Source organism: Bos mutus, chromosome 15 (assembly GCF_027580195.1).
Source record: "Bos mutus isolate GX-2022 chromosome 15, NWIPB_WYAK_1.1, whole genome shotgun sequence".
NCBI lineage: Eukaryota > Metazoa > Chordata > Mammalia > Artiodactyla > Bovidae > Bos > Bos mutus.
This window is the reverse complement of record NC_091631.1, coordinates 29409922-29433848: the sequence shown is the minus strand read 5'-3', so window position 1 is coordinate 29433848 and position 23927 is coordinate 29409922. Positions and strand designations below refer to the sequence as shown.

At 55.2% G+C, this 23927-nt stretch overlaps 2 protein-coding genes across 10 annotated transcripts in view; both read left to right on the top strand.

The window, feature by feature from the left end:
• The window catches only part of P2RY6 (pyrimidinergic receptor P2Y6), an 86074-nt gene extending 78468 nt beyond the window's left edge, over window positions 1-7606 (top strand). For all 9 annotated transcript variants that reach the window (XM_070383779.1, XM_070383774.1, XM_070383777.1 and 6 more), the window contains one exon: window positions 574-7606. In XM_070383779.1, coding sequence (XP_070239880.1) covers window positions 608-1594 — 987 coding nt within the window. In that variant the 5' untranslated portion in view covers window positions 574-607 and the 3' untranslated portion in view covers window positions 1595-7606. The remainder of the gene's footprint in view (window positions 1-573) is intronic.
• A 2368-nt stretch (window positions 7607-9974) lies between these two features.
• ARHGEF17 (Rho guanine nucleotide exchange factor 17) overlaps window positions 9975-23927 on the top strand; it is a 58447-nt gene continuing 44494 nt past the window's right edge. The window contains 2 exon segments of the mRNA XM_070383767.1: window positions 9975-13173; window positions 13175-13609. Coding sequence (XP_070239868.1) covers window positions 10420-13173; window positions 13175-13609 — 3189 coding nt within the window. The 5' untranslated portion in view covers window positions 9975-10419.

Here is a 23927-nt window from a genome sequence, read left to right as displayed (position 1 = left end):
TGTCACTCGACCAAAGTCATATCACTAGTAAGTAGCAGAAAGTGAAAAATGAAAGTGTTAGTCACTCAGTCGTGTCTGACCCTTTGCAACCCCATGGACTATAGCCTGCCAGGCCCCTCTGTCCATGGGATTCTTCAGGCAAGAATGGAGTGGGTAGCCATTCCCTTCTCCTGGGGATCTTCCCCACCCAAGGATTGAACCTGAGTCTCCTGAACTGCAAGCAGATTCTTCCCTGTCTGAACCACCAGGGAAGCCCAGTTGGGATTCAAACCAAAGTCTGTCTCTCTCCTCTTACAGAGGAGCCATTTGACTAGCATTTTGAAGGATGAATAGACATTCATCAGGAAGGTTGGTGGGAAATGAATATTATGGAAAGAAAATGAATTGGATTTCTCTCAAGTTTGAGCTTTATTGTATTCCGGATTTTGTGAAAGTAAGGGCTGTGAGGGGCTTTGGTGGGGTGGTGAGTATCGGAGATGGTCCAGGTGGGAAAATCAAGGCCCAGAGAGGGACAGGGGCCTACTGGGTGGTCCACGAGTGTGGTCACTGATGGATCGTGTGTTGCTTCCCCAGCCTCTCTGGATGTAGGAAGCCCAGGTGAACAGGCATGGCATGGGACAATGGCACAGGCCAGGCCCTGGACGCGCCGCCCACCAACTGCGTCTACCGAGAGAACTTCAAGCACCTGCTGCTGCCGCCTGTTTACTCGGCGGTGCTGGCAGTGGGCCTGCCCCTGAACGCCTGTGTCATCGCCCAGATCTGCACGTCCCGCCGGGCCCTGACCCGCACAGCTGTGTACACCCTGAACCTGGCCCTGGCTGACCTGCTGTATGCCTGCTCCCTGCCCCTGCTCATCTACAACTACGCCCAAGGTGACCACTGGCCCTTCGGAGACCTCACCTGCCGCCTGGTCCGCTTCCTCTTCTATGCCAACCTCCACGGCAGCATCCTCTTTCTCACCTGCATCAGCTTCCAGCGTTACCTAGGCATCTGCCACCCTCTGGCCCCCTGGCACAAGCGTGGGGGCCGCCGGGCTGCCTGGCTAGTGTGTGGAGCTGTATGGCTGGCCGTGACAACCCAGTGCCTGCCCACTGCCCTCTTTGCCTCCACAGGAATCCAGCGGAACCGCACAGTCTGCTATGACCTGAGTCCGCCCGCCCTGGCCACCCGCTACATGCCCTATGGCATGACCCTTACGGTCATCGGCTTCCTGCTGCCCTTTGTCGCCCTTCTGGCCTGCTACTGCTGCCTGGCCCGTCGTCTGTGCCGCCAGGATGGCCCAGCAGGGCCAGTGGCCCAGGAGCGGCGTGGCAAGGCAGCCCGCATGGCTGTGGTGGTGGCAGCTGCCTTTGCCATCAGCTTCCTGCCTTTCCACATCACCAAGACAGCCTATCTGGCGGTGCGCTCTACACCTGGTGTCTCCTGCCCTGTGCTGGAGGCCTTTGCAGCAGCCTACAAGGGCACACGGCCCTTCGCCAGTGCCAACAGCGTGCTGGATCCCATCCTTTTCTACTTCACCCAGAAGAAGTTCCGCCAGCGACCACACAAGCTGCTACAGAAACTCACGGCCAAGTGGCAGCGACAGGGTCGCTGAGTCCACCAGGGCAGGACGCCTGGGGGCAGGGCAACCATTCTGTTTGCCACTGTGACTGGGGCACCCGAAGCTCCACCAGCTCCAAAGCATGCAGAGAATTAGAGTTTAGCCCAGATGGGCATAGACTGAGGCCCTCACAGACCCCAAAACTTCAACAACTATTTATTAAACCCTTTTTCTGGACCAGGCTCCACGGGTACAGAGAGAGACAAGCCTGGGCCTGTTTCTCCAGAAGGCTCCAAGAAGCCATGGAGAATTCAGAAGTCATGTTAAGCTTCTCACAAAAATACAGTATAACATGTACTATGATTGAGGAATATGCTGCATACTTTGGAGTCATCAATAAAGGGAGTAAAAGAAGATGGGAGATGGAAGTGAGAGCTTCTGGGAAGGGCCATTTGACCTGGGTTTTGAAGGATGAATATGAGCTGTTTGGGGTATGTGCTATGTTCTATTCATTCAGTATATCTTTACTGACACCTTGTGCTTGGGCCTGATTTGGTTCCAGGCCCCCAGAAGAACCATCTCGAGCCCAGCTCCATACAAGCTCTCAGTTACTGGAGGTACAGACACTGATACAGTCATGCCAAGACTGTGACAGAGGGAGGCGTGGCTGGGGGGCAGGGGTGCCCAGAGGATGCCCATGACCCAGTCTAGGAGTCTCTCAAATGGACTGGGGGTGGGGGCATTTGAACCAGATATTGAAGGCTGAGTGGGAGCTCTGAAAATGGAAGTGGGGAGCACTGGTTAGTGCAGCCTGGGCCATCCCTGTGCCAGGCTCTGCCCTGGGCAGATAGGCAGAGAGCTGGAGTGGAGGGCATGTGGCCTCTTGTGTGTGAAGGCTGAGAAAATAAGAGCCGTCTCATGGCCACCCTCCAGACAATGGCAAGAGTGGGGCAAGTGCTCCAGGCTGGGGGGCTCAGCGGAGGAATCAGGGAGCACATTTTAGAAGGGGTGGGGCCTGAACTGGGAGGAATCTAAAAGGCAGAGTGGAGGAGGCTGAATCTGGTAGAAGCACTGTGTCTTCAAAATCCAGAGGCAGAGATGTGCCCAGGCTGATTATAAAGTGCCGGTGAGTTGCAGATAAGCCTGGGGTTGGTGTGTGGAGAGGGGTGCCAAGAAATGGAGCTGGGTGGGACTAGGGCATTAAATGCCAGGAAGAACCCAGATCCCACCTGTCCTCCACTCGCCCCTCCAAATGTGCCTCTGTCAGGCTCAGGGTATCCTCGGTGCCTGGGGACACCTCCACCAGGGCCTCCAAGTGAGGGAAAACAGCCCTTAAACACCGCTTCATTCCTTTGTTTTTTCCTGAGCTTTTTATTTTTTTAATTTATTTTAATTGGAGGCTAATTACTTTACACAGAGAAGGCAATGGCACCCCACTCCAGTACTCTTGCCTGGAAAATCCCATGGATGGAGGAGCCTGGTAGGCTGCAGTCCATGGGGTCGCTAAGAGTTGGATACGACTGACCGACTTCACTTTCACTTTTCACTTTCATGCATTGGAGAAGGAAATAGCAACCCACTCCAGTATTCTTGCCTGGAGAATCCCAGGGATGGGGGAGCCTGATGGGCTGCCATCTATGGGGTCGCACAGAGTCGGACACGACTGAAGCGATTTAGCAGCAGCAGCAGTACATGTGTTCCCCATCCTGACCCTTCCTCCCACCTCCCTCCCCATCCCAACCCTCAGGGTCATCCCACTGCACCAGCCCTGAGCACCCTGTCTCATGCATCAAACCTGGACTGGCAACCTATTTCACATATGATAATATACATGTTTCAATGCTATTCTCTCAAATCATCACACCCTCGCCTTCTCCCACAGAGTCCAAAAGTCTGTTCTTTATATCTGTGTGTCTTTTGCTGTCTCACATATAGGGTCATCGTTACCATCTTTCTAAATTCCATATATATGCAATAACGTACTGTATTGGTGTTTTTCTTTCTGACTTACTTCGCTCTGTATGATAGGCTCCAGTTTCATCCAACTCATTAGGACTGATTCAAATGCATTATTTTTAATAGCTGAGTAATATTCCATTGTGTATATGTACCACAGCTTTCTTATCCATTCGTCTGCTGATGGACATCTAGGTTGCTTCCATGTCCTGGCTATTGTAAACAGTGCTGCGATGAACATTGTGGTACACATGTCTCTTTCAATTCTGGTTTCCTTGGTGTGTATAGCCAGCAGTGGGATTGCTGTGGGTCATAAGGCAGTTCTATTTCCAGGTTTTAAGGTATCTCCACACTGTTCTCCATAGTGGCTGTACTAGTTTGCATTCCCACCAACACTGTAAGAGGGTTCCTTTTTCTCCGCACCCTCTCCAGCATTTGTTTGTAGACTTTTTGATACAACACTACTTCATTCTTAAAGGAGAAGTCAGCAGCTTGAGGAGATGCAGGGCTATCCCCAGGGCCACTAAGAGGCTGCTACATGGAGATCCTGTGGCCTGGAGCCTGCAGATCAGCCTTGGGACAGACTGCCTCTTCTAGGTTCTACCCCTGCGCTCTCATCTCCATCATTCTGGCCTGTGTGTACCTGGAAGGCTGCCTGGAGGTACCCTCATATCTCAAACACAGAGCTGAGCTTATAAAACCCTGGAAGGGCTTCTGTCTTGCTGTATCTCACTGTTCACTGAACCCAGGGTAGGCAAGGCAGGAGTGGGGAAGCTAGAAGAAAACTCAAGGAGCCATAGGAAGTGCAGGCATTCTTTATTCGCAGCAGCAAGGGAGACCTGCTTTACTCTCTAATGGCTGACACAGCAGCAATGACGACTGTGCAGTTCAACTCCACGTGACCCGCCTCGACTTCACTGGACTCCACTCAACTTGTCCCCTGCAAGAGCTTTCCAGGTGGTGCTTATATAGGTTAACAGAACAGAAGTGGCCTGTGGTCAAGTGGGTCACCATGATGTGCATGCACAATGCTGTAAGTGATCTCAGCTATTACATAACCATGTATTTACAAACGTGGGGTGAGAGAGCCTGGCCACCGCCATCTTGGCTAATTTGCTCTTTCCCTACAGCATCTTCACTGAAGGTCCCCGAGAAGGCAACAAAGGAGAATTATACCACACAAAGCCCTTCCAAGTCATCTTCACTTGTTTCCCCCCTGCTCACATCTCTTTCAGGCACTCCTGCTGGCTCCTCGTCCTCTCTGCTCCTTGTCCTCATCTCCACAAACACCCACACTCCACCCCCATTACTCCTCTAGTCCTTATTCCTTTCTCCCAGATCTTAGTTTTCCTCCCATAGAACAGCCTGGCTGGCCCATAGCTGCTGGTACATTACACAGACCCAGTACTGACAGAACTGGTCATGGCAAAGGAAGTGTTCTGCCTTAGAAGGTAGAATGGGGAGAAGGAAGGGCAGAGGGTCAGGCAGGGAGGGGAAGGATGGAATAACTTCTTCAGTATTTTTCCTTTCACCCTGCCTAATTTCCAAGGCTGTTCAGCCACAGGGACATTTAGAGAAGGGCTCTGCAGGGGTGAAACGCATACAGTAATGTCAGAGGTGTGCTTACAGCTGGTGGAGGAAGTAGCCCAACCCATCTTGGGAATCCATTCAAAGTGCCCTTGCTGGAGAGGCTGACAGTTTGGACAGAAGGCAGTTTGATTCTTTGGGTCATGGTGAGATGGATGTATGGGGACATGAGAAGACAGAGACTGGTTCTTAGTCCCTATATAATGCAGAGCTGTGCCAAGCAGGCCAGGTGTTATCCATCTTGCTTCTGAGTCCAGGCTCTTCAGCTGCCTGTCACGGGGGGTAGGAGATGGAAGAGCAGAAGGCAGAGGGCCTCCACCAACAGCCAATCCAGTGAGTCCCAGAGGATTGTCCCAGCAACCCACAAGAACTGTGACCCCCTGGTTACTTTTTCAAGAGTGAAAATTGTGGGCCACAGGTAAATCCCATTCCTAGTTTTCCTTGTAAGGCAGAACAGCATAAAGGGTTCAGACCCCAGAGCTAGATCACCTGGGTGTGTATCCTGGCTCTCACTTACTAGCTGTATTACTCTGGACAGGTTATTTAACTTCTTCATACCTTAACTTCCCTAACTGTAAAATGGGAGTAATAATGGCACCTATTTCATAAAACTGTTGTGAGGATTAAATTAACTAACACATGCAAAGCACTTAGAATGACGCCTGGAACACAGTAGGCATGCAGTGAATGTTACTGTACAGTGGTTTCGCCTTTTGTGCACACAGCTTCCTCTAGGGTCCGTCTCTAAGAATAGGCATAGCAGGTTTCTAAACAAGGAGCTTTAAGCAGAAGATTGCAAGGGTTTTTCTTTCTCCTTTACCTAGAAGGCAGCCAGTCTTTAAGGGGGAAAAAAAAACAGCACACTTTTTTGAGAACAAGAGCCATAATCCATGAGCCCTATCTGTTGCTGTAAGAAGGAAAAATCATTCATTACATGCCAGGACTGGGATTCCAAGCACCATTTGGGGGCTTGAATTCCTCCTTCTCTTCTCCTGCTTTTTTTCTTTTTCCTCTTCCCTATCCCCCTTCTTCCCCCTCACTTTAACCCAGAGCATTCTTAGTGATGGGGGGTAGGGGTCAGCGTAGGGGCTTACCCTGGGCATGTCTACTTGCTGGAATGGGGACAGAGAAGACACAGACAGGGGTGGAGTGCAGTGAGGGGCAGGAGGGACCATGCTGGTTCAGAAGGGTCCAAGGATTCTTCTGTGGGTTAGGGAAGATTTTCTGGGGTTGAAGCAGTGCAGCTGGGTCTTGGATAGTTGTAATTAGACTGAAGGAAAGGGGATAAGAGTGTTGCTGGTGTAGGGAACAACACAAAGGCATGGAGGCTGCTGGAGGAGGGATAGGAAGGGCTGTGGCCTGATATGAAGCTGGAGAGAAAAAGGCTGCCGGCCAGGGAAGCACTGGGGGCCATGAAGACAGTAATGTACACTGCCGGGATTCCAGGTACCATCAATGTGTTGTACACTCAGTTTCTTGTTTAATCCTTATAATATCTCCTGTTACAGATGGGGAAGCTGGGACCTGAATGTGGGAACTGACTCACGCAGGTCACATAGCCTCTCTCTAATCCAGATACTAGATCCTCCCTCACTTCACCCTCCCTCCCTCCCCTCCCCTTTCCACTCTTCACCTGCCTTCCAAGTACCCACTTGCCCCACCCAGTCCTAGTAAGTGGGGACCCCGAGGAAGTTGTGCCAACTATAATGTCAAATCCGTTTTAGTTAGGCACAGTCTCCTAGGGGGCTTCCCAGGTGGTGCTAGTGGTAAAGAACAATGCAGGAGACCCAAGAGATGTGGGTTCCATCCCTGTGTCGGGAAGAGCCCCGGAGGAGGAAATGGTACCCCACTCCAGTATCGAGGTGGGCTGGCTAGAGCCTTTGGACCAGGAATCCCTTTGGTGGAGAGGGAGGGTATTTAAGGATCTAAACTGGGCCTCCACCCAGTGGGAAGCTCACCAATCAGAGAATGGCTTGCCTGCTCACAGCATCTCATGAGTGCTCCATGGACACCTCAAGGCCAAGCTGCACGGTGCTGGAACCTGTGACCTGAGTCTCTGCTCCTCTCCATCAGCTTCCTCATCTGTGATTTGGGAATAAAAACCTCTATCCTCTAGTCCAGAAGTGACGTGAAGACAAAACAGGACCAGGTGTGAAAGAGCTTGGAAAATTACAAATTTCAGGACTTCCTTGGTGGTCCAGTGGTTAAGTATCCACCTGCCAATGCAGGCGACATAGATTCAATACCTGGTCCAGGAAGATTTCACATGCCATGGGTCAACAAGCCTGTGAGTCGCAACTGTTGAGCCCTCGACCAACTACTGAAGCCCATGTGCCCTAGAGCCCATGCTCCTGCAACAAAAGGAGCCACCGCAATAGAAGCCCACACACCACAACTAGAGAGGAGCCCCAACTCGCTGCAACTAGAGAAAGCCCGCAAGCGGCAACAAAGACCCAGTGCAGCCAAAAATAAGTAAATAAATATACAAAAATGACGTTTAAAAAAATAAAATCACAAATTTCAGATGCCAGGGGCCATCATTATTATTGGAGAGGAGCAGTCACTTCCAGGAAGACGATCCCTGCACCATACCAAAATTTCCTCAAAAGACTAGAAAGAAAACAATCTCCAGGAGACAAGAGTCTGATTTCAAATAGAGACAGAGAAAGGCACCCTTGGGAAAACTTAAACCCACTCCATACTTTTCAGATGAGGCCCAGGGAAGTGAAAGGATTTACCCAACGTCACACAGCAAGGAAAAGGCAGAGAGGTAATAGGCCAGACAGAGTTCTCTTCCTTACTATCAATTTCCCATTAAAGAGGGAGAGATATGCTGGCCACTTTGAGGCAGAGCTGAGACAAGGTTGAGGTGAGGGACTTACTGGAGACTGGTCTCAACTCAAAGGGGAAGAGCTTTCTCCCTACAGCCATCTCCTGTAATCCAAGGGAAGCAGCAAGCAGGGCCCTGAGGTCCTCCCAGTCTCATGAGGTAGTCAGGCAATCCCTGAGTGTCTCCCATCCTACACTATGTCCAGCCATGCCTGCTCATCTGGACACATGGGATGAGCAGTGTGTGTTTAGGGGTGGAGGGGGTTGATGGCAGCCACAGTCCTCTTGGGCTAAGGGGAACATGAGTATCCTCTCTTTCTAGGAAGGCAGAACCCAGGCCCAAGGAGGAGGACAATACTGCTGAGGGCTCATCAGGGATCTGGAATTAGCAAAGGCTGTCTGGAGGAGCATGGTGTCTGAAGCTCCTGAAATCTGAATTCGCCATTGCCATTGGCATCCTGAATTTGCCAAGGCTATGGTTTTTCCAGTGGTCATGTATGGAAATGAGAGTTGGACTGGGAAGAAAGCTGAGCGCCAAAGAATTGATGCTTTTGAACTGTGGTGTTGGAGAAGACTCTTGAGAGTCCCTTGGACTGCAGGAAGATCCAACCAGTCCATTCTAAAGGAGATCAGCACTGGGATTTCTTTGGAAGGAACGATGCTAAAGCTGAAACTCCAGTACTTTGGCCACCTCATGCGAAGAGTTAACTCATTGGAAAAGACTCTGATGCTGGGAGAGATTGCGGGTAGGAGGAGAAGGGGACGACAGAGGATGAGATGGCTGGATGGCATCACTGACTCGATGGACGTGAGTTTGAGTGAACTCCAGGAGTTGGTGATAGGGAGGCCTAGAGTGCTGCAATTCATGGGGTCGCAAAGAGTCGGGCATGACTGGGCGACTGAACTGAACTGAACTGAACCATTTCCTGACTTTAACACTGGTCAAAGTTACTTTGCCTTCATGACCCATAGAGAAGGCACAGTGAGATCCACCTTCAAGGGGCAGAGTGAAACAGTAGAAGCCACCCACACCTTGCCTATCAGGAGGGCAGATCGGCCTCAGGTAGGAGTGTAGGTTTTGCAGTGGTAAATTGAGGACGTTGCGTGAAAGCGCCTAGTGTGAGTGGAGTCGAAGGAGGGGCAGTGCACTCTGCGAAGGGAATAGGTTTGAAACGGCTCTTGAAAGGACTAGATAACAAGAAGGAAGTAAAGGAAATGAAGTCTTAATCAGTTCTCGGGGTCTTTTTGTGGTGGGTGTTGCTTTACTCGTTCAAGGTTCCACGCGGGTTGAGAGGAGCAGGGTAGGGGGGATTGGGGAAAACCGGCCAGAAGAGGGCGCAAGAACCGCGTACCCCAGAGCGCCGCCGGAGAAGGAGGGGACAAAGGGGCGCAGGGCGTGCCTCTGGAAACGTGGGGGCGTAGTCACAAAGGGTGGGGCTCCTGGAGCCGCTTGGGGCGGATTGGGGGGGCGGTCAGAACTGGATTGGCTGCAGAAGCGGGAGGGGCGGGGCGTTTGGGGGCGCCAGGGGCTGGACCCGGTCGCAGTTACAATGGGATTCGCCGTGAAAGACCTGATAGGAGGCGTGGCCTGGGCGGGGTGAAGGGGCGGGACGGGGAGCAGCGAGCGCCCAGGTTGGCCTGAGGCGCGCACTGCTCCCCCTGGTGGCGGGTCTCTCGGCTGGCAGAGTGTTTCTCAGAATACCTGTGTCAGTGGTGTTCGTGGGTCTGAGGTTGCCATGTTGGGGTCCCTGGGGCAGGAGGCGTTTCTGCCCGAAAGCAGTGGGTGCGTCACCCTGACTGTATGCCCGCGGAGCTGACCACACTCGGACGATTCGTGTTGCAGCGAGTTCTGGGGGGAGGTAGCTCTGCCCGCCGAGCTCCCAAGGGGCTCATCTGGAGGGCTGCTTCAGTCAGCCTCTGCTCCAGCGGTCTGTCGGCTCCTCCCCGATTCCCTCCCCTCCCCACCCCCCACAACTCCCGATTCCCAGCCTAGCGCGCTCCCGGAGCCCACCCCCTCTTTTGGGCGCGAGGCCCCGCCCCCCACCCCCTTTCCTCTGCCACAAAGTTTATTTGCAACAAAAGGGAGCTAGGAGAGAGCAGCTCAGAGGGAGGGAGCGGGAGCAGAAGCTCGAGGAGAGGCAGGCCGGCCGGCTGAGGAGGGGGCGCAGAGCCGAGGAACTAAGCGTCGGGATCCTGCCGGGACCGGGTCGGGCAGAGATGCTCCGGGCCGCACCGGGCGAGGCGGGGGCTGGACCCAGGAGTCGACGCTGAGGCGGGAGGGGTCGCGCGGGATGGAGCCGAGGCGGCCCGCGCGCCCAGAAACTTGAGCCGCCGCAGCTAAACCTCTGCTTGGGTCTCTGCACCCTTACCCCGCTAATTGCCTCGCACTGCGACTTGCGAGACCCCAGCCTTGGGACCCCGGCCGCTGCGCTCCTTCGGGACGGGGGCGCAGGGGGGGTTGGCCGCGGCTCCCCGAGGCCAGCCCCCCCAGAGTGAGTCCCGCCACCATGGCGGACGGGGCGCCCCGGCCCCAGCTATATCGCAGCGTCTCGTTCAAGCTCCTGGAGCGCTGGAGCGGCGGGCCTGGGCAGAGGGAAGAGGCCACGGACGCTCCGGGACTGCGGCGCCGCTCCTCGTGCCGACCGGTCGCGGCCGTCCCGGCCCAGCCCTCCCGGCGCGTGTCCAAGCTGGCGTCGGGGCCCCCGGCCGCCCCCGCGCAGCCGCGCCCGCTCCGCAGCCTCTCGCCGTCTGTGCGCCAGCTCTCCCGGCGCTTCGACGCACAGCGTCTGGACGACAACTCCACCGGGCCCCGAGACGGGGGCGTCTCCCCGGCGGCAGCAGAAGAAGCGGCAGAGGGAGCCGCGCGCGGAGCCTGGCCCAGCGTCATGGAGATGCGCAAGCTCTTCGGGGGCCCTGGCTCCAGGCGGCCCAGTGCCGACTCAGAGGCCTCGGGGACGCCCAGCCCTGACGGGGCCGCGTGGGAGCCCGCGACCCGGGAACCCCGGCAGCCCCCGACGCCACCTCCTCGGACGTGCTTCCCTTTGGCGGGCCTGCGTTCGGCGCGGCCGCTGCCCGGCCCGGGGATCGAGGGGAGGAGGCGGCGGCAGCAACAGGAGCGAGCGCAGCGTCCGGCGGATGGTTTACATTCTTGGCATAGCTTCTCCCAACCGCAGGCCTGGGCCCGGGCCTCCTCCTCCTCCTCCTCCATCGTTTCCTCCTATCCTGTCAGCCGCAGCCGGGCTGCCAGCTCCAGCGAGGAGGAAGAGGAGGGCCCGCCGCCGCCGCTGCCCGGGGCGCAGAGTCCGGCCTACCACGGCGGCCACTCCTCAGGCAGTGACGAGGACCAAGACGGTGAGGGTGGCCACTGCCGGGGAGGGAGGACGGGACCCAGGCCTGGAAGCTCCTCTTTGGATAAGGACTGTAGGCCGGACAGTTATGGGTTAAATCCGAGCAGCATGGACTCGGCAGGGGGATCTGGGAGCCCCGATCCCCCAACTCCTCCAAGAGCTTCTAGCGAGGAAGGACCCCAAGGGTGGGGTGCTGGCTCTCCCCCCTGTGTACCAGGCCCCCAGGAAGGAGTTCGGCCCTTGTCAGACACTGTGGGGGGAACGTTCCGCGTGGCCAAGGTGAGCTTTCCCGCGTACCTGGCCAGCCCTGCAGGCTCCCGCGGTAGCAGCCGTTATTCCAGCACAGAGACTCTCAAGGATGAGGAGCTGTGGGCTAGCCGGGGTTCTGGGAACTGGGGTGTGTATCGCTCCCCCAGCTTTGGAGCCGGGGAAGGGCTCGTCAGGCCCCAGGTGCGAAGCCGCACCAAGGGACCTGTGGGCACCACGAGGGTATCGAGGGATGGAGGATTGGATCTGGACAAGAGCCGGCAACGGAAGTCCCTGTCGAATCCAGATATTGCCTCGGAGACCCTGACGCTACTCAGTTTTCTGCGTTCAGACCTTTCAGAGCTGAGGATCCGAAAGCCTGGTGGGCGACCTGGAGACCTTGGAAGTGGCCCGGTAGATGGCAGAGATTCACCATCCGCAGATAGCTCGGTGGGGCAACTTGGGCCCATGCCTGCCCCAGCCCCAGCATCATCTGGCACCCGCCCCACACTGAAGGACTTGACGGCCACCCTCCGAAGGGCAAAGTCCTTTACCTGCTCTGAGAAGCCCATGGCCCGCCGCCTGTCCCGCACTGGTGTCCTGAAGCCCAGCTCCTCTGAACTCCTGCTGGCAGGCCCAGGTGCCGAGGAGGATCCACTGCCCCTCGTCGTCCAGGATCAGTATGTTCAAGAGGCCCGTCAGGTTTTTGAGAAGATCCAGCGGATGGGTGCCCAGCAGGATGATGGCAATGATGTCCCCCCTGGGAGTCCTGACTGGGCAGGAGACGTGACCGGAGGGCAGCGGTCTCAAGAAGAACTCTCTGGCCCTGAGTCGAGTCTGACAGATGAGGGCATTGGAGCGGACCCTGAGCCTTCTGTTTCAGCATTTTGCAGCTTGGGTCCCACAGGTGTTTGGCGACCCCTCTCCTCATCCTCAGCCCAGACCAACCACCATGGCCCTGGGGCTGAAGAGAGTCTGGGAGGGTGGGCCCTGGTGTCCCCTGATACCCCTCCCACACCTGGTGCCCTCCGCCGCAGACGCAAAATCCCACCTTCAGGCCCTGGTGGGACTGAACTGAGCAATGGGGAGGCAGGTGAGGCCTACCGGTCTCTGAGTGACCCAATTCCACAGCGCCACCGGGCCGCCACCTCTGAGGAGCCCTCTGGGTTCTCTGTGGATAGCAACCTCCTGGGTTCACTGAGCCCCAAGACAGGGCTTCCGACAGCCCCAGCTATGGATGAGGGCTTGACCAGTGGCCACAGTGACTGGTCTGTAGGCAGTGAAGAGAGCAAGGGATACCCCGAGGTTATTCAGAGCATTGTTCAGGGCCCGGGTGCCTTAGGGTGTGTGGTGGATGACAGGGTTGCTGGCAAAGCCCCCAAGAAGAAATCTCTGAGTGACCCCAGCCGCCGTGGGGAACTGGCTGGGCCTGGATTCGAGGGTCCTGGAGGGGAGCCCATCAGAGAGGTCGAGCCCATGTTGCCTCCATCCAGCAGCGAGCCCATCCTGGCTGAGCGGCGGGCAGAACCAGAAGAGCCCAGTCCTGCCAGGGGCCGGGCACAGTCTGAGAGGGCCCTACCTGAGGCCCCACCTGCCTCTTCCACTGCCCACCATGATTTCCACCTTGACCCGAAACTTGCTAACATTCTGTCCCCACGGCTCATTCGACCGTGGTTCCAAGAAGCGCCCAGCCCGGAGCAGTCATCAGGAGCTCTCAAGAGAGGAGGGCAATCAGGACCAGGCTGGCAGCCTGTCTCTGGCCCGACCCTCCTCCAAACACGTTCGCCATGCTAGTGTGCCTGCCACCTTCACACCCATCGTGGTGCCTGAGACACCGACTTCCATTGGCCCCCCTGTGGCTGTGCCAGAGCCCATGGGCTTCCCTGCCAAAGCCCACCCCACGATGCAGGCACCATCTCTTGAGGACGTCACTAAGCAGTACATGCTGACCCTCCACTCCAGTGGGGTCCCTGCCCCAGTGCCCGTGGATATGCCCTGCCTGACTCCTACTGCACCACCATCTTCAGAGGTCAAGCCCCCTGAGGCAGCCCGGGCTCCAGATGAGCCTGCCCCAACCAGCAAGTGCTGCAGCAAGCCACAAGTGGTGAGTCTTAGTAGGGGGCCTTCGGGGCGGGGCTGAAAGAGGGCTGTGAATATGACTTCTGCAGGAGTCTCTTGAGTGTGCTCATTGGGCAGGTGCCCAGGTGTGAGGGAGCTTCTCAGGTCCTGGAAGTGCCCAGGAGGTTTTAAGAGTGTTAATGACATATGGGCCCTGTCTACTCAGGCCTCAGAGGCTTCTGCTGGTGCTAACTCAGAGGTTCTTATCTGCTCCAGTGTATTCTGGGTGATAATTACAAAGGGTTCTAATCTGGTCCTTTATATGTTTTTCAGGGAATGGTTTTAAAGATTCATATTTGGTTTTTTATCAATACATGAGGAGCTGTGAGGGTGGTGGAACTTTCTCAAGCGCCTTGCTGACCTCCTGTAGGATGTTTGAGTTCGGAGGCCCACAGATGACATGGGTTTGCCCTTCCTCAGGTGGCTTGCCTGTGGTAGATCAAAATCTGGATCTGAGCCTGGGCCTGGGAGAATTGAAGAGGTACAAGGCATGACTTTATCTCCATAAAGTGGAGAGGGCTTCATAAGGTACATTGGCAGCCCTGGCTTTTCTCTGTAACTCAACCTTCCCATCCGTAAAAATCGGGGGTTTTGGACAAAGTGGTGCCTCTATCTCCTTCCAGCTGTGCTATACAGATTTGTGGGGAGTCTGTGGCATGGCACACTCTTTGGACCTGAAATCTGCCAAAGCCTCCTCCAATTAGAATGAGGACCTCTCGGGGAGGGCAGGGTCAACGGAAGGGCTGTCAGTAGACAAGACTTGGGAGCACTTGTCCCCTCATCGTGCAGGCTTGTATCTTCTCCCTGCACCCCCATTTTGCTGACTCTCAGATGCTTCCTCCTTCCTCTGCCAGACCCCTGGCGCTAGGACTCATTCTCTCAGAGACTACCTCTCTGCTTTCTGTCTAGCTGTTTCTGGAGTTTGGGCTGTTGGGTTCACTTGGGTTCTAGGCAGTGTGATGGCCTGGCATCTCAGTTGGAAGCTAGATTTGAGGCTCTGGCTTTGAGTCTGGAGTGGAGATGGCCTGGGGTTATTTCAACCATGGCTTACACACCCACTGTGTTCCCTGCAGAGTGAGGAACCTAAAAACCCTGAACCTTGGACTAATTTGGTCACTGCCGGTTCTCAGTGCTCTCACGGCCCGCTCTGAACTCTCTCTCTTTGTTTCTCCCTCCTGTCTCTAGTTTTTTCTAGTCCTGGCTCTGGTGTCTCTCACAGAGGCTGCAGTCAGTGGGCAGGGAGAGGGAACATTTGGGCCCTGTCCTTCCTTCTCAGAGCTTGGTAGGGTAGCTCAGGTGCCTGTTGTCTTTGTTGGGGTGGGGAGGGATGACAGCAGGGGCAGCTCCTGCCAGGGACCCCCTCCCCAGATTCTTTTCCCATGAAATTATCTCCTCTGGGAGCCTTGAGGAGTAAGTTAGGGGAGTGAATCGAGGGACTTGGGGAGACTGCGGGGAGGGGGCCCTACTCCTAGGAAGAGGCAGTGAGAGGAGGTGGGAGTTTTTGCGGAATTGACTCCAGGTCTACTCTCATCACATTGTCCCCTGCCCTGCCTGGTCTCAGGGAGAAGTTTAACCCCCCTCAAGCGCCCCACATGCCCCAAGCTGCCCCCAGAGGGGTATGAGGTGGGACACACCTGCTCATAGCACAGGCTGCTCCCTGTGCTCAGTGGAGGCTCTCTCCAGCCTCCAAGCCTTTGCTCGCTCCAGTCCCCTTCTCTCTCCAGGCCCAGCGTAGTGTCCCCTCTTACCCCTTAGAGAACTGGTGAGTCTGTCGTTGGAAGAGCAGCATTTGAGTCCCTGCTCCAGATCCCTGTGTGGCCTAGGGTCAGTCACGTCCCTGATTTTTGCCTCACCTTCGCCTTCTGTAAGTAATGGTCTCTACCTGGCAGACTTGTGTATACTGTGCGTGGGTGGTATGATCACGCCCTTCCTGGGGGCAGGAGAAAGGGGAAAAAAACAGGGTTCACTGTCCCAGCTGCTTCTCGGTGACCAGCCTTGTCCCCTCCTCCCTGCGCCCTACTACTTTCTGAGCACAGGACTGGGCATTCTGGCCTCAGTATAACCTGGTGGACTTCAGTCAGCTCAAAAGAGATTCACCATCCCCTGACTCCCAACTCACTCATAAAGCCTGGAAGTTCTCCCATCTGCTAGCCCAAATCCCTCCTGCTGTCCCCTTCCTTCTGGCTCCAGGAAGATGGGGAGCAGCTCTCCAGCCCTCCTTCTGGCCTCCGTGGAGGAGACAAGGTTCCTTTGTTTCAGGCCTGGGGTTCCAGTCACGCTCCCTGGGCTGTGGGTAGAGATGATGTGATGTGGGCTCCAGAATAAAAAGGGAAGAGGCTGTTGCGCTTTGCTGATGAGGCAGAAACCAGTGTGAGCCCAACCAGGGGGCCAGCAGGAGAGGCTCCGGGGACGGAGGGGGCTCCTACCCTACCCTTGGGCTGCGAGGAGTCCCTCAAAGTCAGGTCTCTCCCACCCCAAAGTCCGTTTCTGCCCTCTGCTTGGTGCTGCCCGCTCAGCTCTGCTGAGACCTGAACAGAGTTGTCTTGGGTTTCACAGTTTTCCCATCTGTACAGTGGGTGGTTAGACTGCCTGGTCTTTGAAAGTCTATAGGATGGACTCAGCCTGTAGGTTGGTCAAGGGAAACAGAAGGAGTCAGGATATGGCTGGAAGGGAGAGAAAGGCAGCTCTGTGCAACAGCTGTAAGGACCTAGGAGCCCAGGGAATAAGGGATCACTCATGGTCACTTTCCATGAACACCTGCTTGCAGATGTACTGGGTGGAGGAGGCCCAGCTGTGGAGCATTTCTGCCCTGCCTCCTCCCACATGCCTTGTCATTTCCATTTAGGCCCACAGTAACCTGGAAGATCAGCAGTTCATCCCAAGGCTGCCCTGTCCTGGCCCTAAAGTACAGAGTTGATCCAACCTTCTGTCCTCAAGTATCTGATACCCATTTAAGAGAAGAGGCAACTCTAGTCCAGAAACAGGAAGTGACTTGTGTCTCAGAATCAGATGGATGGACTCAGAGAACTTTAGCATATTGAAATGGCAGTAACAGCGGCTGACATTTATCAAGTGCATACTATAAAGAATCCGCCTGCCAATGCAGGAGAGGTGGGTTTGATCCCTGGGTCAGGAAGATCCCCTGGAGAAGGAAATGGCAACCCACTCCAGTATTCTTGCCTGGGAAATTCCGTGGACAGAGGAACTTGGCGGCTACAGCCCATGGGGTTGCAAGAGTCGGATGTGACTTAGCAACTAAACCACTACCACCATATGCCAGACTCTCTGAATTTTTCAGTCTTCAAAAATGAAAGCTGTGAGACTCTCACAAGGCTGAATTCTTAGAATTGCAGGCTCTTAGATTCCCACTGAATCCTAGTTTTGGAGGTGAAGGGGCTTGAGCGTCCCTGTTTCTTTTCTTGATGGAATTGGCCTGCCATCTGAGTAATGGGGTAGGGTCAACGGTTAGTGGGGGCCTTTCCTGCACTCCCAACTGTCTCAACACTTTCATGGTAGTTATTTAATGCTCTGGGGCCAGGGTTTGTGGTGGGAAGAACTTCAAGACTCAGAAAGGAGAACGCTGACTTTAAGGTCACCTAGTATGGCAGGGCAGAGCTGGGCTCATGCACCAGTCTGACCTTGCCCGCACCCCCTGCCCCCAGCAGACATGGCCCCTATCCCCCTCTTGCCCAGAAAGCCCCCTACCTTGCAGAGGACCGCCTGGCTACAGCTCTTTGTCACCTTTCTTCTCTCTGTCTCTCCTTGGCAGGGAACCCACGGGGTGGGGGTTCTCTCCTTTCCCTCCTTGGCTCTTCACTCTGATTTTTCCATGGAAACTGCTCTGGGAGGGGAGGTGATTAGGACATTTGGAATTCTGAGCAGTACCAAATATCTATAATTAAATGTCTTGTCACCCAGCAGGAGGAGGTTGGGAAGGGGAGGACAGGCAGAGGGCTGTCCCTTTTGTCTGTTTATTCCCTGTCTTCCCCCCCCCACCCCCAGTACTTTCTAACGGTCCTGGGCTCTTAGGGGAGTGTGGCCCAGGAATAGGTCGTCCTCCCCCCACCACAGGGAAGAGCTGGGGGATGGACCAGAGTTGCGTCTGACATTTTCCAGCCTTGAATTTTCAGGACCAGCTGGATTCGGGAGGCTGGGAAGCTGCTGCTAATCCTGTCCCCAGCCCCCTCCCAGTGCCAGGACTTGCCCCTCCTGCTTCCTTCCCGCCCATCTGCGATCTCTCAGGCTACACGTGCTGCCCCGCAGTGGGGTGGAGGCACCGCCAGGCTGCCGAAGCACTCAGAGAATTCAGGATCTAGTAGCTGACTGGAAGGGGCTGTGGGATGTTGAGGGACTGGCCTGGGTGCTGGCAGGAGACGCTCCCTGGAGGAGGCTCTGTCTGGAGCTCGGCTTTGAATATCCAGAGAAGAAAGGGAGAGGTTCTAGGAGGAGGGCACAGCATGGGCAGAGGCTAGTAGGTAGGAAAGAACAGATTAAACTGTGTGTCCTAGGCGTTTGTTTCAGAGACTTGGGTGAACTTTGATAAGGCAATGCATCCATCCTTGCAACAAATGCCTCTGAACCCCTGGACACTCGGGCACTCTTCTAGGCCCTGGGATACAGCTGCAAATAAAACAAAGGCCTGACCTCATGGAGTTTCCAGACTAGTGAGGAGACCGGTCTGTAAATGGATACCTTGTGCTTCAGAGAGAGATGAGGGCTGGGAAGCACAAGAAACCAGGATAAGGGACTAGAGGTTGACAAGAGGAGGGGGGAGGGATATATTAAATTAAGAAATCTGAATAAGGTCTCACTGAGGAGGTGAGACTGGAGAGCAGAGGCTTGAGGGGAGCAAGACAGGCAGCTGTCTTTCGGGGAAGAGAGGAACAGCAAGTGCAGAGGCCCTGGGGTAAAAGTCAAGAGGACAGTGTGAATGGAGTTAAGTGGAGATGAGGTCAGAGTTAAGGAAGGGTGGAAGTGGGCTGGGGCCAGATGAGGTAGATTTCAGAGACCGATAGGTCTTCCGTGTTTACTTGAGGTGAGACAGCAAGCCATATTTTGAGGTTCTGAGTTAGAGTAGTGACCTAATCTGACTTAGGCTTTCACAAGTCTGCTCTAGCCACTCTATGGGGGTAGACTACAGAGGCCCAGGGGAAGGGGCATCAAGAGGCCACTGGAACAGTCTGGGTAAGAGATAAGGGGGCTTGGGCTAGGGCAGAGGCAACAGAGTAGGGGGTTTCTGCTGCAGCTCCTTGTGGCTGTGAGGGGTCACTTAAGAGTGGGGAGGGGGAGACTGACAAAGCCCCCGGGGTCACCTGGAGCTGTCGGCTGCACCAGACGCCCCTGTAGACCTCTGTTGGTGTGGCTCAAAGGCTAGGAGGGTGAGGTTCTCAGGGCCCCAGTGGGGCAGGTGACAGTGCCTTATCCCACTGGTGGCTCCTCTACAGCCGCTGTGACGCCTGTCAGCTCCAGCTTGCATGTTACCTGAGACAGGGAGCTCGCGCCACCCACAGGCAGTGCTGGTTCCCCCCCCTCCCCTCTGGGATGCTAGGGGGGCATCCCAGTACGTAGATGAAGCAGGCCCAGGATGGGCAGAGACTTGTCCCAGCTCCTGGGTCTCGAGTGGAATTGGGCCCAAGGTGTCCTGACTCCCAGGCCATACGTTGGCCCCACAGAGTTCCCACTAAGCAGAGCTGGCAGGGATGATGGTAGTAGGGTGGGGGGAAGGGGGAGTCCATGTTTCCCAGAAAGGCTTGCAGCCCTGGCGTACTTATTGGGAAACGTGCCCAGGCAGCCTGGCGCCTTGGCTGGCAGGCCCTGAAACGGGGGCGCTGGGTCTCTTGGGAAGCAGGAGCCTGTTAGAACCATGCCCCCCCATGGGAGTTGATCCTTCAGGCAACCCCCGCCCCCACCCCCAGGCCTCTGGGGCATTCCAGGGGTGGACAGAGGCAGAGGACGACTGCCAGGCTGCCATGCTCTGAGCTGAGACTGAGCCCCAGCCCATCACAGGCAGGGGCCTAGGGCCCCAGCCAGGGTATCTGAGCCCCCTCCAGTAGCTTTGGGGCTTATGAGGGATGTCGTGGTATGACATGTGAAGGTTGGCACTAGGCATCAGGAGACCTGGGTTCTAGGCTTGGCCTCTCCGTTTTCCTGCTGTGTGGCCTTAAGTAAGTTCCTTCCCTTCTCTGAGCCATAGATTCCTTCATGTTCTTGGGCACCAGGAAGAATTCCCACTCCGGCTGGGAGAGGTAGCAGCTGTCCTTAGTAGGATCCCAGCTTGTATTAATAGACTGAAGTGCTGGTGGGTGGGATTCACAGTCCCCTTTAGCTTGCTGAGGAGACTGAGGCTCAGAGTGGGGCTGGAACTCACCCAGGCTTGGCCCCCAGGGACCCTATTCCCTACGACCAGCAGCTGCTCTGCACCCTTCCACACGTATAGAGGGGGCCTGTCCCCCACACTGGTGGCAGATTGTGGGGCTCACTCTGGGGCCGGCACACAGAAGTGTTGATGCTGCTGCTGTGTGATGTTAGTACTTTCTTTGGGGTTTGGGGCAGTTGTGGAGCTCTGAAATACTCCTGGGGCAGGGAGAAGGGGAGAGGGGAGTCTCCAGAGGTACCTGAGGTGGGAGGAACATGAGCTAATTCCAGGGTCTAGGCTGGCAGATGGGTGGTATATTAGTTTCCTATTGCTGCTGTAGCAAATTACTACGTATTTAGTGACTTAATACAAGTTTCATTTTATAGTTCTGGAGGTCAGAAAAAAATGGGCTTCACTGAGCTAAAATTATGATGTTAGCAGGGCTGAATTCCTTCTGAAACCTTTAGGGAAAAACTGCCCTTTGTCTTTTCCATCACTGGAGGCTGTTGGCTCTTATTGGCTCATGGCCCCTTCCTCCATTCTCAAAGCTGTCAGTCAGGTGGCACAGTGGTAAAGAACCCACTTGCCAACGCAGGAGACATAAGAGATATGGGTTCGATCTCTGGGTCGGGAAGATCCCTTGGAGTAGGAAATGGCAACTCGCTCCAGTATTCTTGCATGGACAGAGGAGCCTGGCGGGCTATAGCGCATGGGGTCACAAAGAGTCAGACACGAATGAGCGGCTCAAAAACAGCAACGTAGTGTCTTCAGATCTCTCTCTCACACTGAACTGAACCTCCTTCCTCCCTTGTAAGGACCATTGTCATTACTCTGGGCCTATTTGGATCATCCAGGATAATCTTCCCATCTCAGAATCTGTAATTACGTCTGCAAAGTCCTTCTTGCCATGTAGGATAACATTCACAGGTCCTGGGGATTCAGACCATTGTAGGATAACATAGTCACAGGCCTTGGGGATTCAGACGCAGACATCTTTGGCCTTTATTCTGCTTTTGACAGGTGGGCAGATGGGTCAGGCTGTCAACTTCTGGAAGCCAGAGCTCCCAGTAGGTGCTGGTCACCGGGTAGAGCTGGTGAACTCAGGCCCCCTGCATTTATCCTGTACTCATTTCTTTCCCTGATCATTTGTCACTTTCATTTCTCCATTCATTCAACAGTCGTTTGTTGAGCCCTTGATGGGCAATAAGAACACACAAGGAAAGTTTGGACATCATCCCTGCTTGTCAGGGGTTCTCAACAAGGGTCTTAGCCCGCTGATGTGGGTGGGGTCCAGAGGGTGGCTGAGCCCTGCTCTGGTGGGAGAGGGACAGAAGAGCCAACGTGTCCCCTGTGGATGGGTTTGCCTTCTAGAGTGGCTGCCTAAAAATTGGGATGAAGTAGCTCCCAAGAAGGCAGTTGGCAGGAGAATGTAGAGCCAGGGCAGAGAGAGAAGAGTGGGATCTAGGGTGGAAATCACATCTCTGCTGGACTGGCCCTGGCTGGCTCAGGGCAGATGGCCAGGAGCTACCCCTCCACCTGTGCTGGGAGCTCTGTGCCAGGCATTAGAGACCCTGGTACTGTTGGACCAGAGTCAGGCCCCTAAGGGCCGAGGTGCTGTCTGAGGTGGCCCTGAAGAGTGGCACGTGGAGGGTAAGGAGCATGGTCTGTGTCCCTTCTCAGGCTGGCTTTGGGACCCAGGGCAAGCATTTTCAGACCCCTCTGAATCTGTAAAACGGGTGAATTATCCCCTCACTCCATGAAAGACTATGATTAAGATTGAATGAAATCATGCCAGGAGGGTTTCCTAAAGAAATGTTAGCTTCTCCCCTTGTAACTGAGATGCTAGGATTCTGTGATCCTAAGAGACCCTGATTCCAAAATGCTCAGGTTCTCAGCATCTCTTTCCAGCCATGAAGCAGAGGACAGAGCTCCAGATAGGAGGGGTGTGTGGGTTCCAGGCTACGTCTGTAGGGTGGGTGACCCAGCAGCCTGGGCCTTTGGAGGTGGGCAGAGGGGCTGGGCGGTGAGGTGGAGCCAATGCCCACTGACCTGGCTCCTGGCTCCCGCCCCCTCACCCGTTTTGTCACCACCAGCCCCAGTCTAGAAGCCAAGTGAGGTCCCAGACCCATTCGAACTGACCTGTGAAGTGGATCTCAATCCCCTCTGCTACCCATCCCGGGCTGAGAGGCCCTTCAAAGTGGGAAGTCTGAGGTCCATGTGCCTGGTGGGCTTTGGGGTTAGACAGATGAGGGTTGACATCTCAGACCTGACCCTTGTCGCACAGCTGGGTGGTATCTAACAAGTCGTTGCACCTCAGCTCTGAGCCACAGTTTGCTGCTCTGCAAAGTGGGAATGCTAAGGAGTTACTGTGAAGGCCAAGAGAAAACTTATGGATCGAATCCTCAGCCCATGACCCCAGGTCTGGAAGCTGTCAGAATTGTGGCCAATTTAAAGTGTATACTTCTGAGATTGCCAGTTCAGACCACAGAATCTCGTGGTTTCAAGATGAAGGAGTCTGAGTTTTGTTTTGTTTTGTTTTTTTTCTGCAGAAGACGTAACTTTTAACTTAATTTTTTCATACATTTGAGATTATTACTTCTTGGTTCTGAGATTCTGGAGCCGGGGAAAAGCGAGGCTGTCTTAGGCCAGTGGGAGAGCAGTTGGGGGACTGTGATGGTGGGGGCCAGGCTGAGGGAGCAAGCACCAGGTTGGTGTCTGTTTCCTGTTTATTGGTTCCCAGGGGGTGAGCAGGCCCTGCTCCCCGAGCAGCATGGAGCAGGAGGGAGGGAGGCCTGGGGTCCTGGCTGCCAGCCAGCCCCACAGCCTGGCCTCCTGGGACTGCCGAGACCCCCTGCCTCCCCCAAGCCCCCTTGGACAAACATCCAGTCCTTTCCCAGGACAGGGCACTGGAGGTCAAGGAGCAGATGTGAAGGGAAGGGGCAGAAGGACGGGAAAGGACTCCCCCCACTCCCCCCAGAAAACCCTACTGGCTCCATCTTTTTTGACTGCCTGTGTCACCGCGGTCTTGCTCCTGGTTCCTCACTGTCCCTGTCTGTCTCTCCCTGTGTCCCTGGGGTGGGACCTGGTGTGAGATGTCCAGCTTTTTGGCAGACCAGGAGGCAGGAGGAGGAAGAGGGACAGGGCCTTGAATGCCGGGATGGCCCACCCAAGAAGACCTTTAGAAACCAGTGTGTCTTCTAATCACCCCTCGCCCCTACATTATTCAGCAGGGAAACTAAGGCACAGTGAGGGAATGGGTCTTGCCCAAGACCACACAGTAGAGGACCAGGCCCAGCTATCTGCCTGTGCACCTCACAGCTGGGTGTAAGGGGCCGCACTGGGGAATTCTTGAGAGGACAAGGGACATAGTCCCTTGGTGTTTTAGAGAATCAGGCTGAACCAGGCAGGAAAGAGAAGCCTCGATGTATGTTTGGGGCCAAGAGGGCAGGGAGATCTCTGACCAGAGCGCATGGGGAAGGGCTGTGTGTGCAGGAGCCAGGTGTAAAGCCTCAAGGCCGAGTGAAACCTCAAAGGCTTTGTCCTGTGGGCAGTGGGGAGCCATGGAAGATAAGGAGCTGAGGAGGAGGAGGAGGAGGAGGAGAGCCAGATGGGCACATTGAAAAGCATTCTCTGCTCATGGGGGGATGATTGGACTGGGGAGCAGGGAGGTTAGAAACCTGAGCTTAGGGGAGCAGGTGATACAGGGGTGGAGAGAAACTTACTAGGGCAGTAATTTGGAGGTAAAATTGAAACTTAAATTTAGAGGCCCTGTCTGAAGCTGGGGTAGGGGGAGTAGGGCCTGCTTTCCTTATTGGAGTTAGAGAATGAGGCAATGGACAGGGTGCAGGGTCATCTGAATCAACCTCCTGCCTCGGGACAGAACTTCCCTCTGCATTTCTGGAAGGGCGAGGGAGCTCTGAGCCAGCCTGGGTCCCTGCCTCTGTGTTCC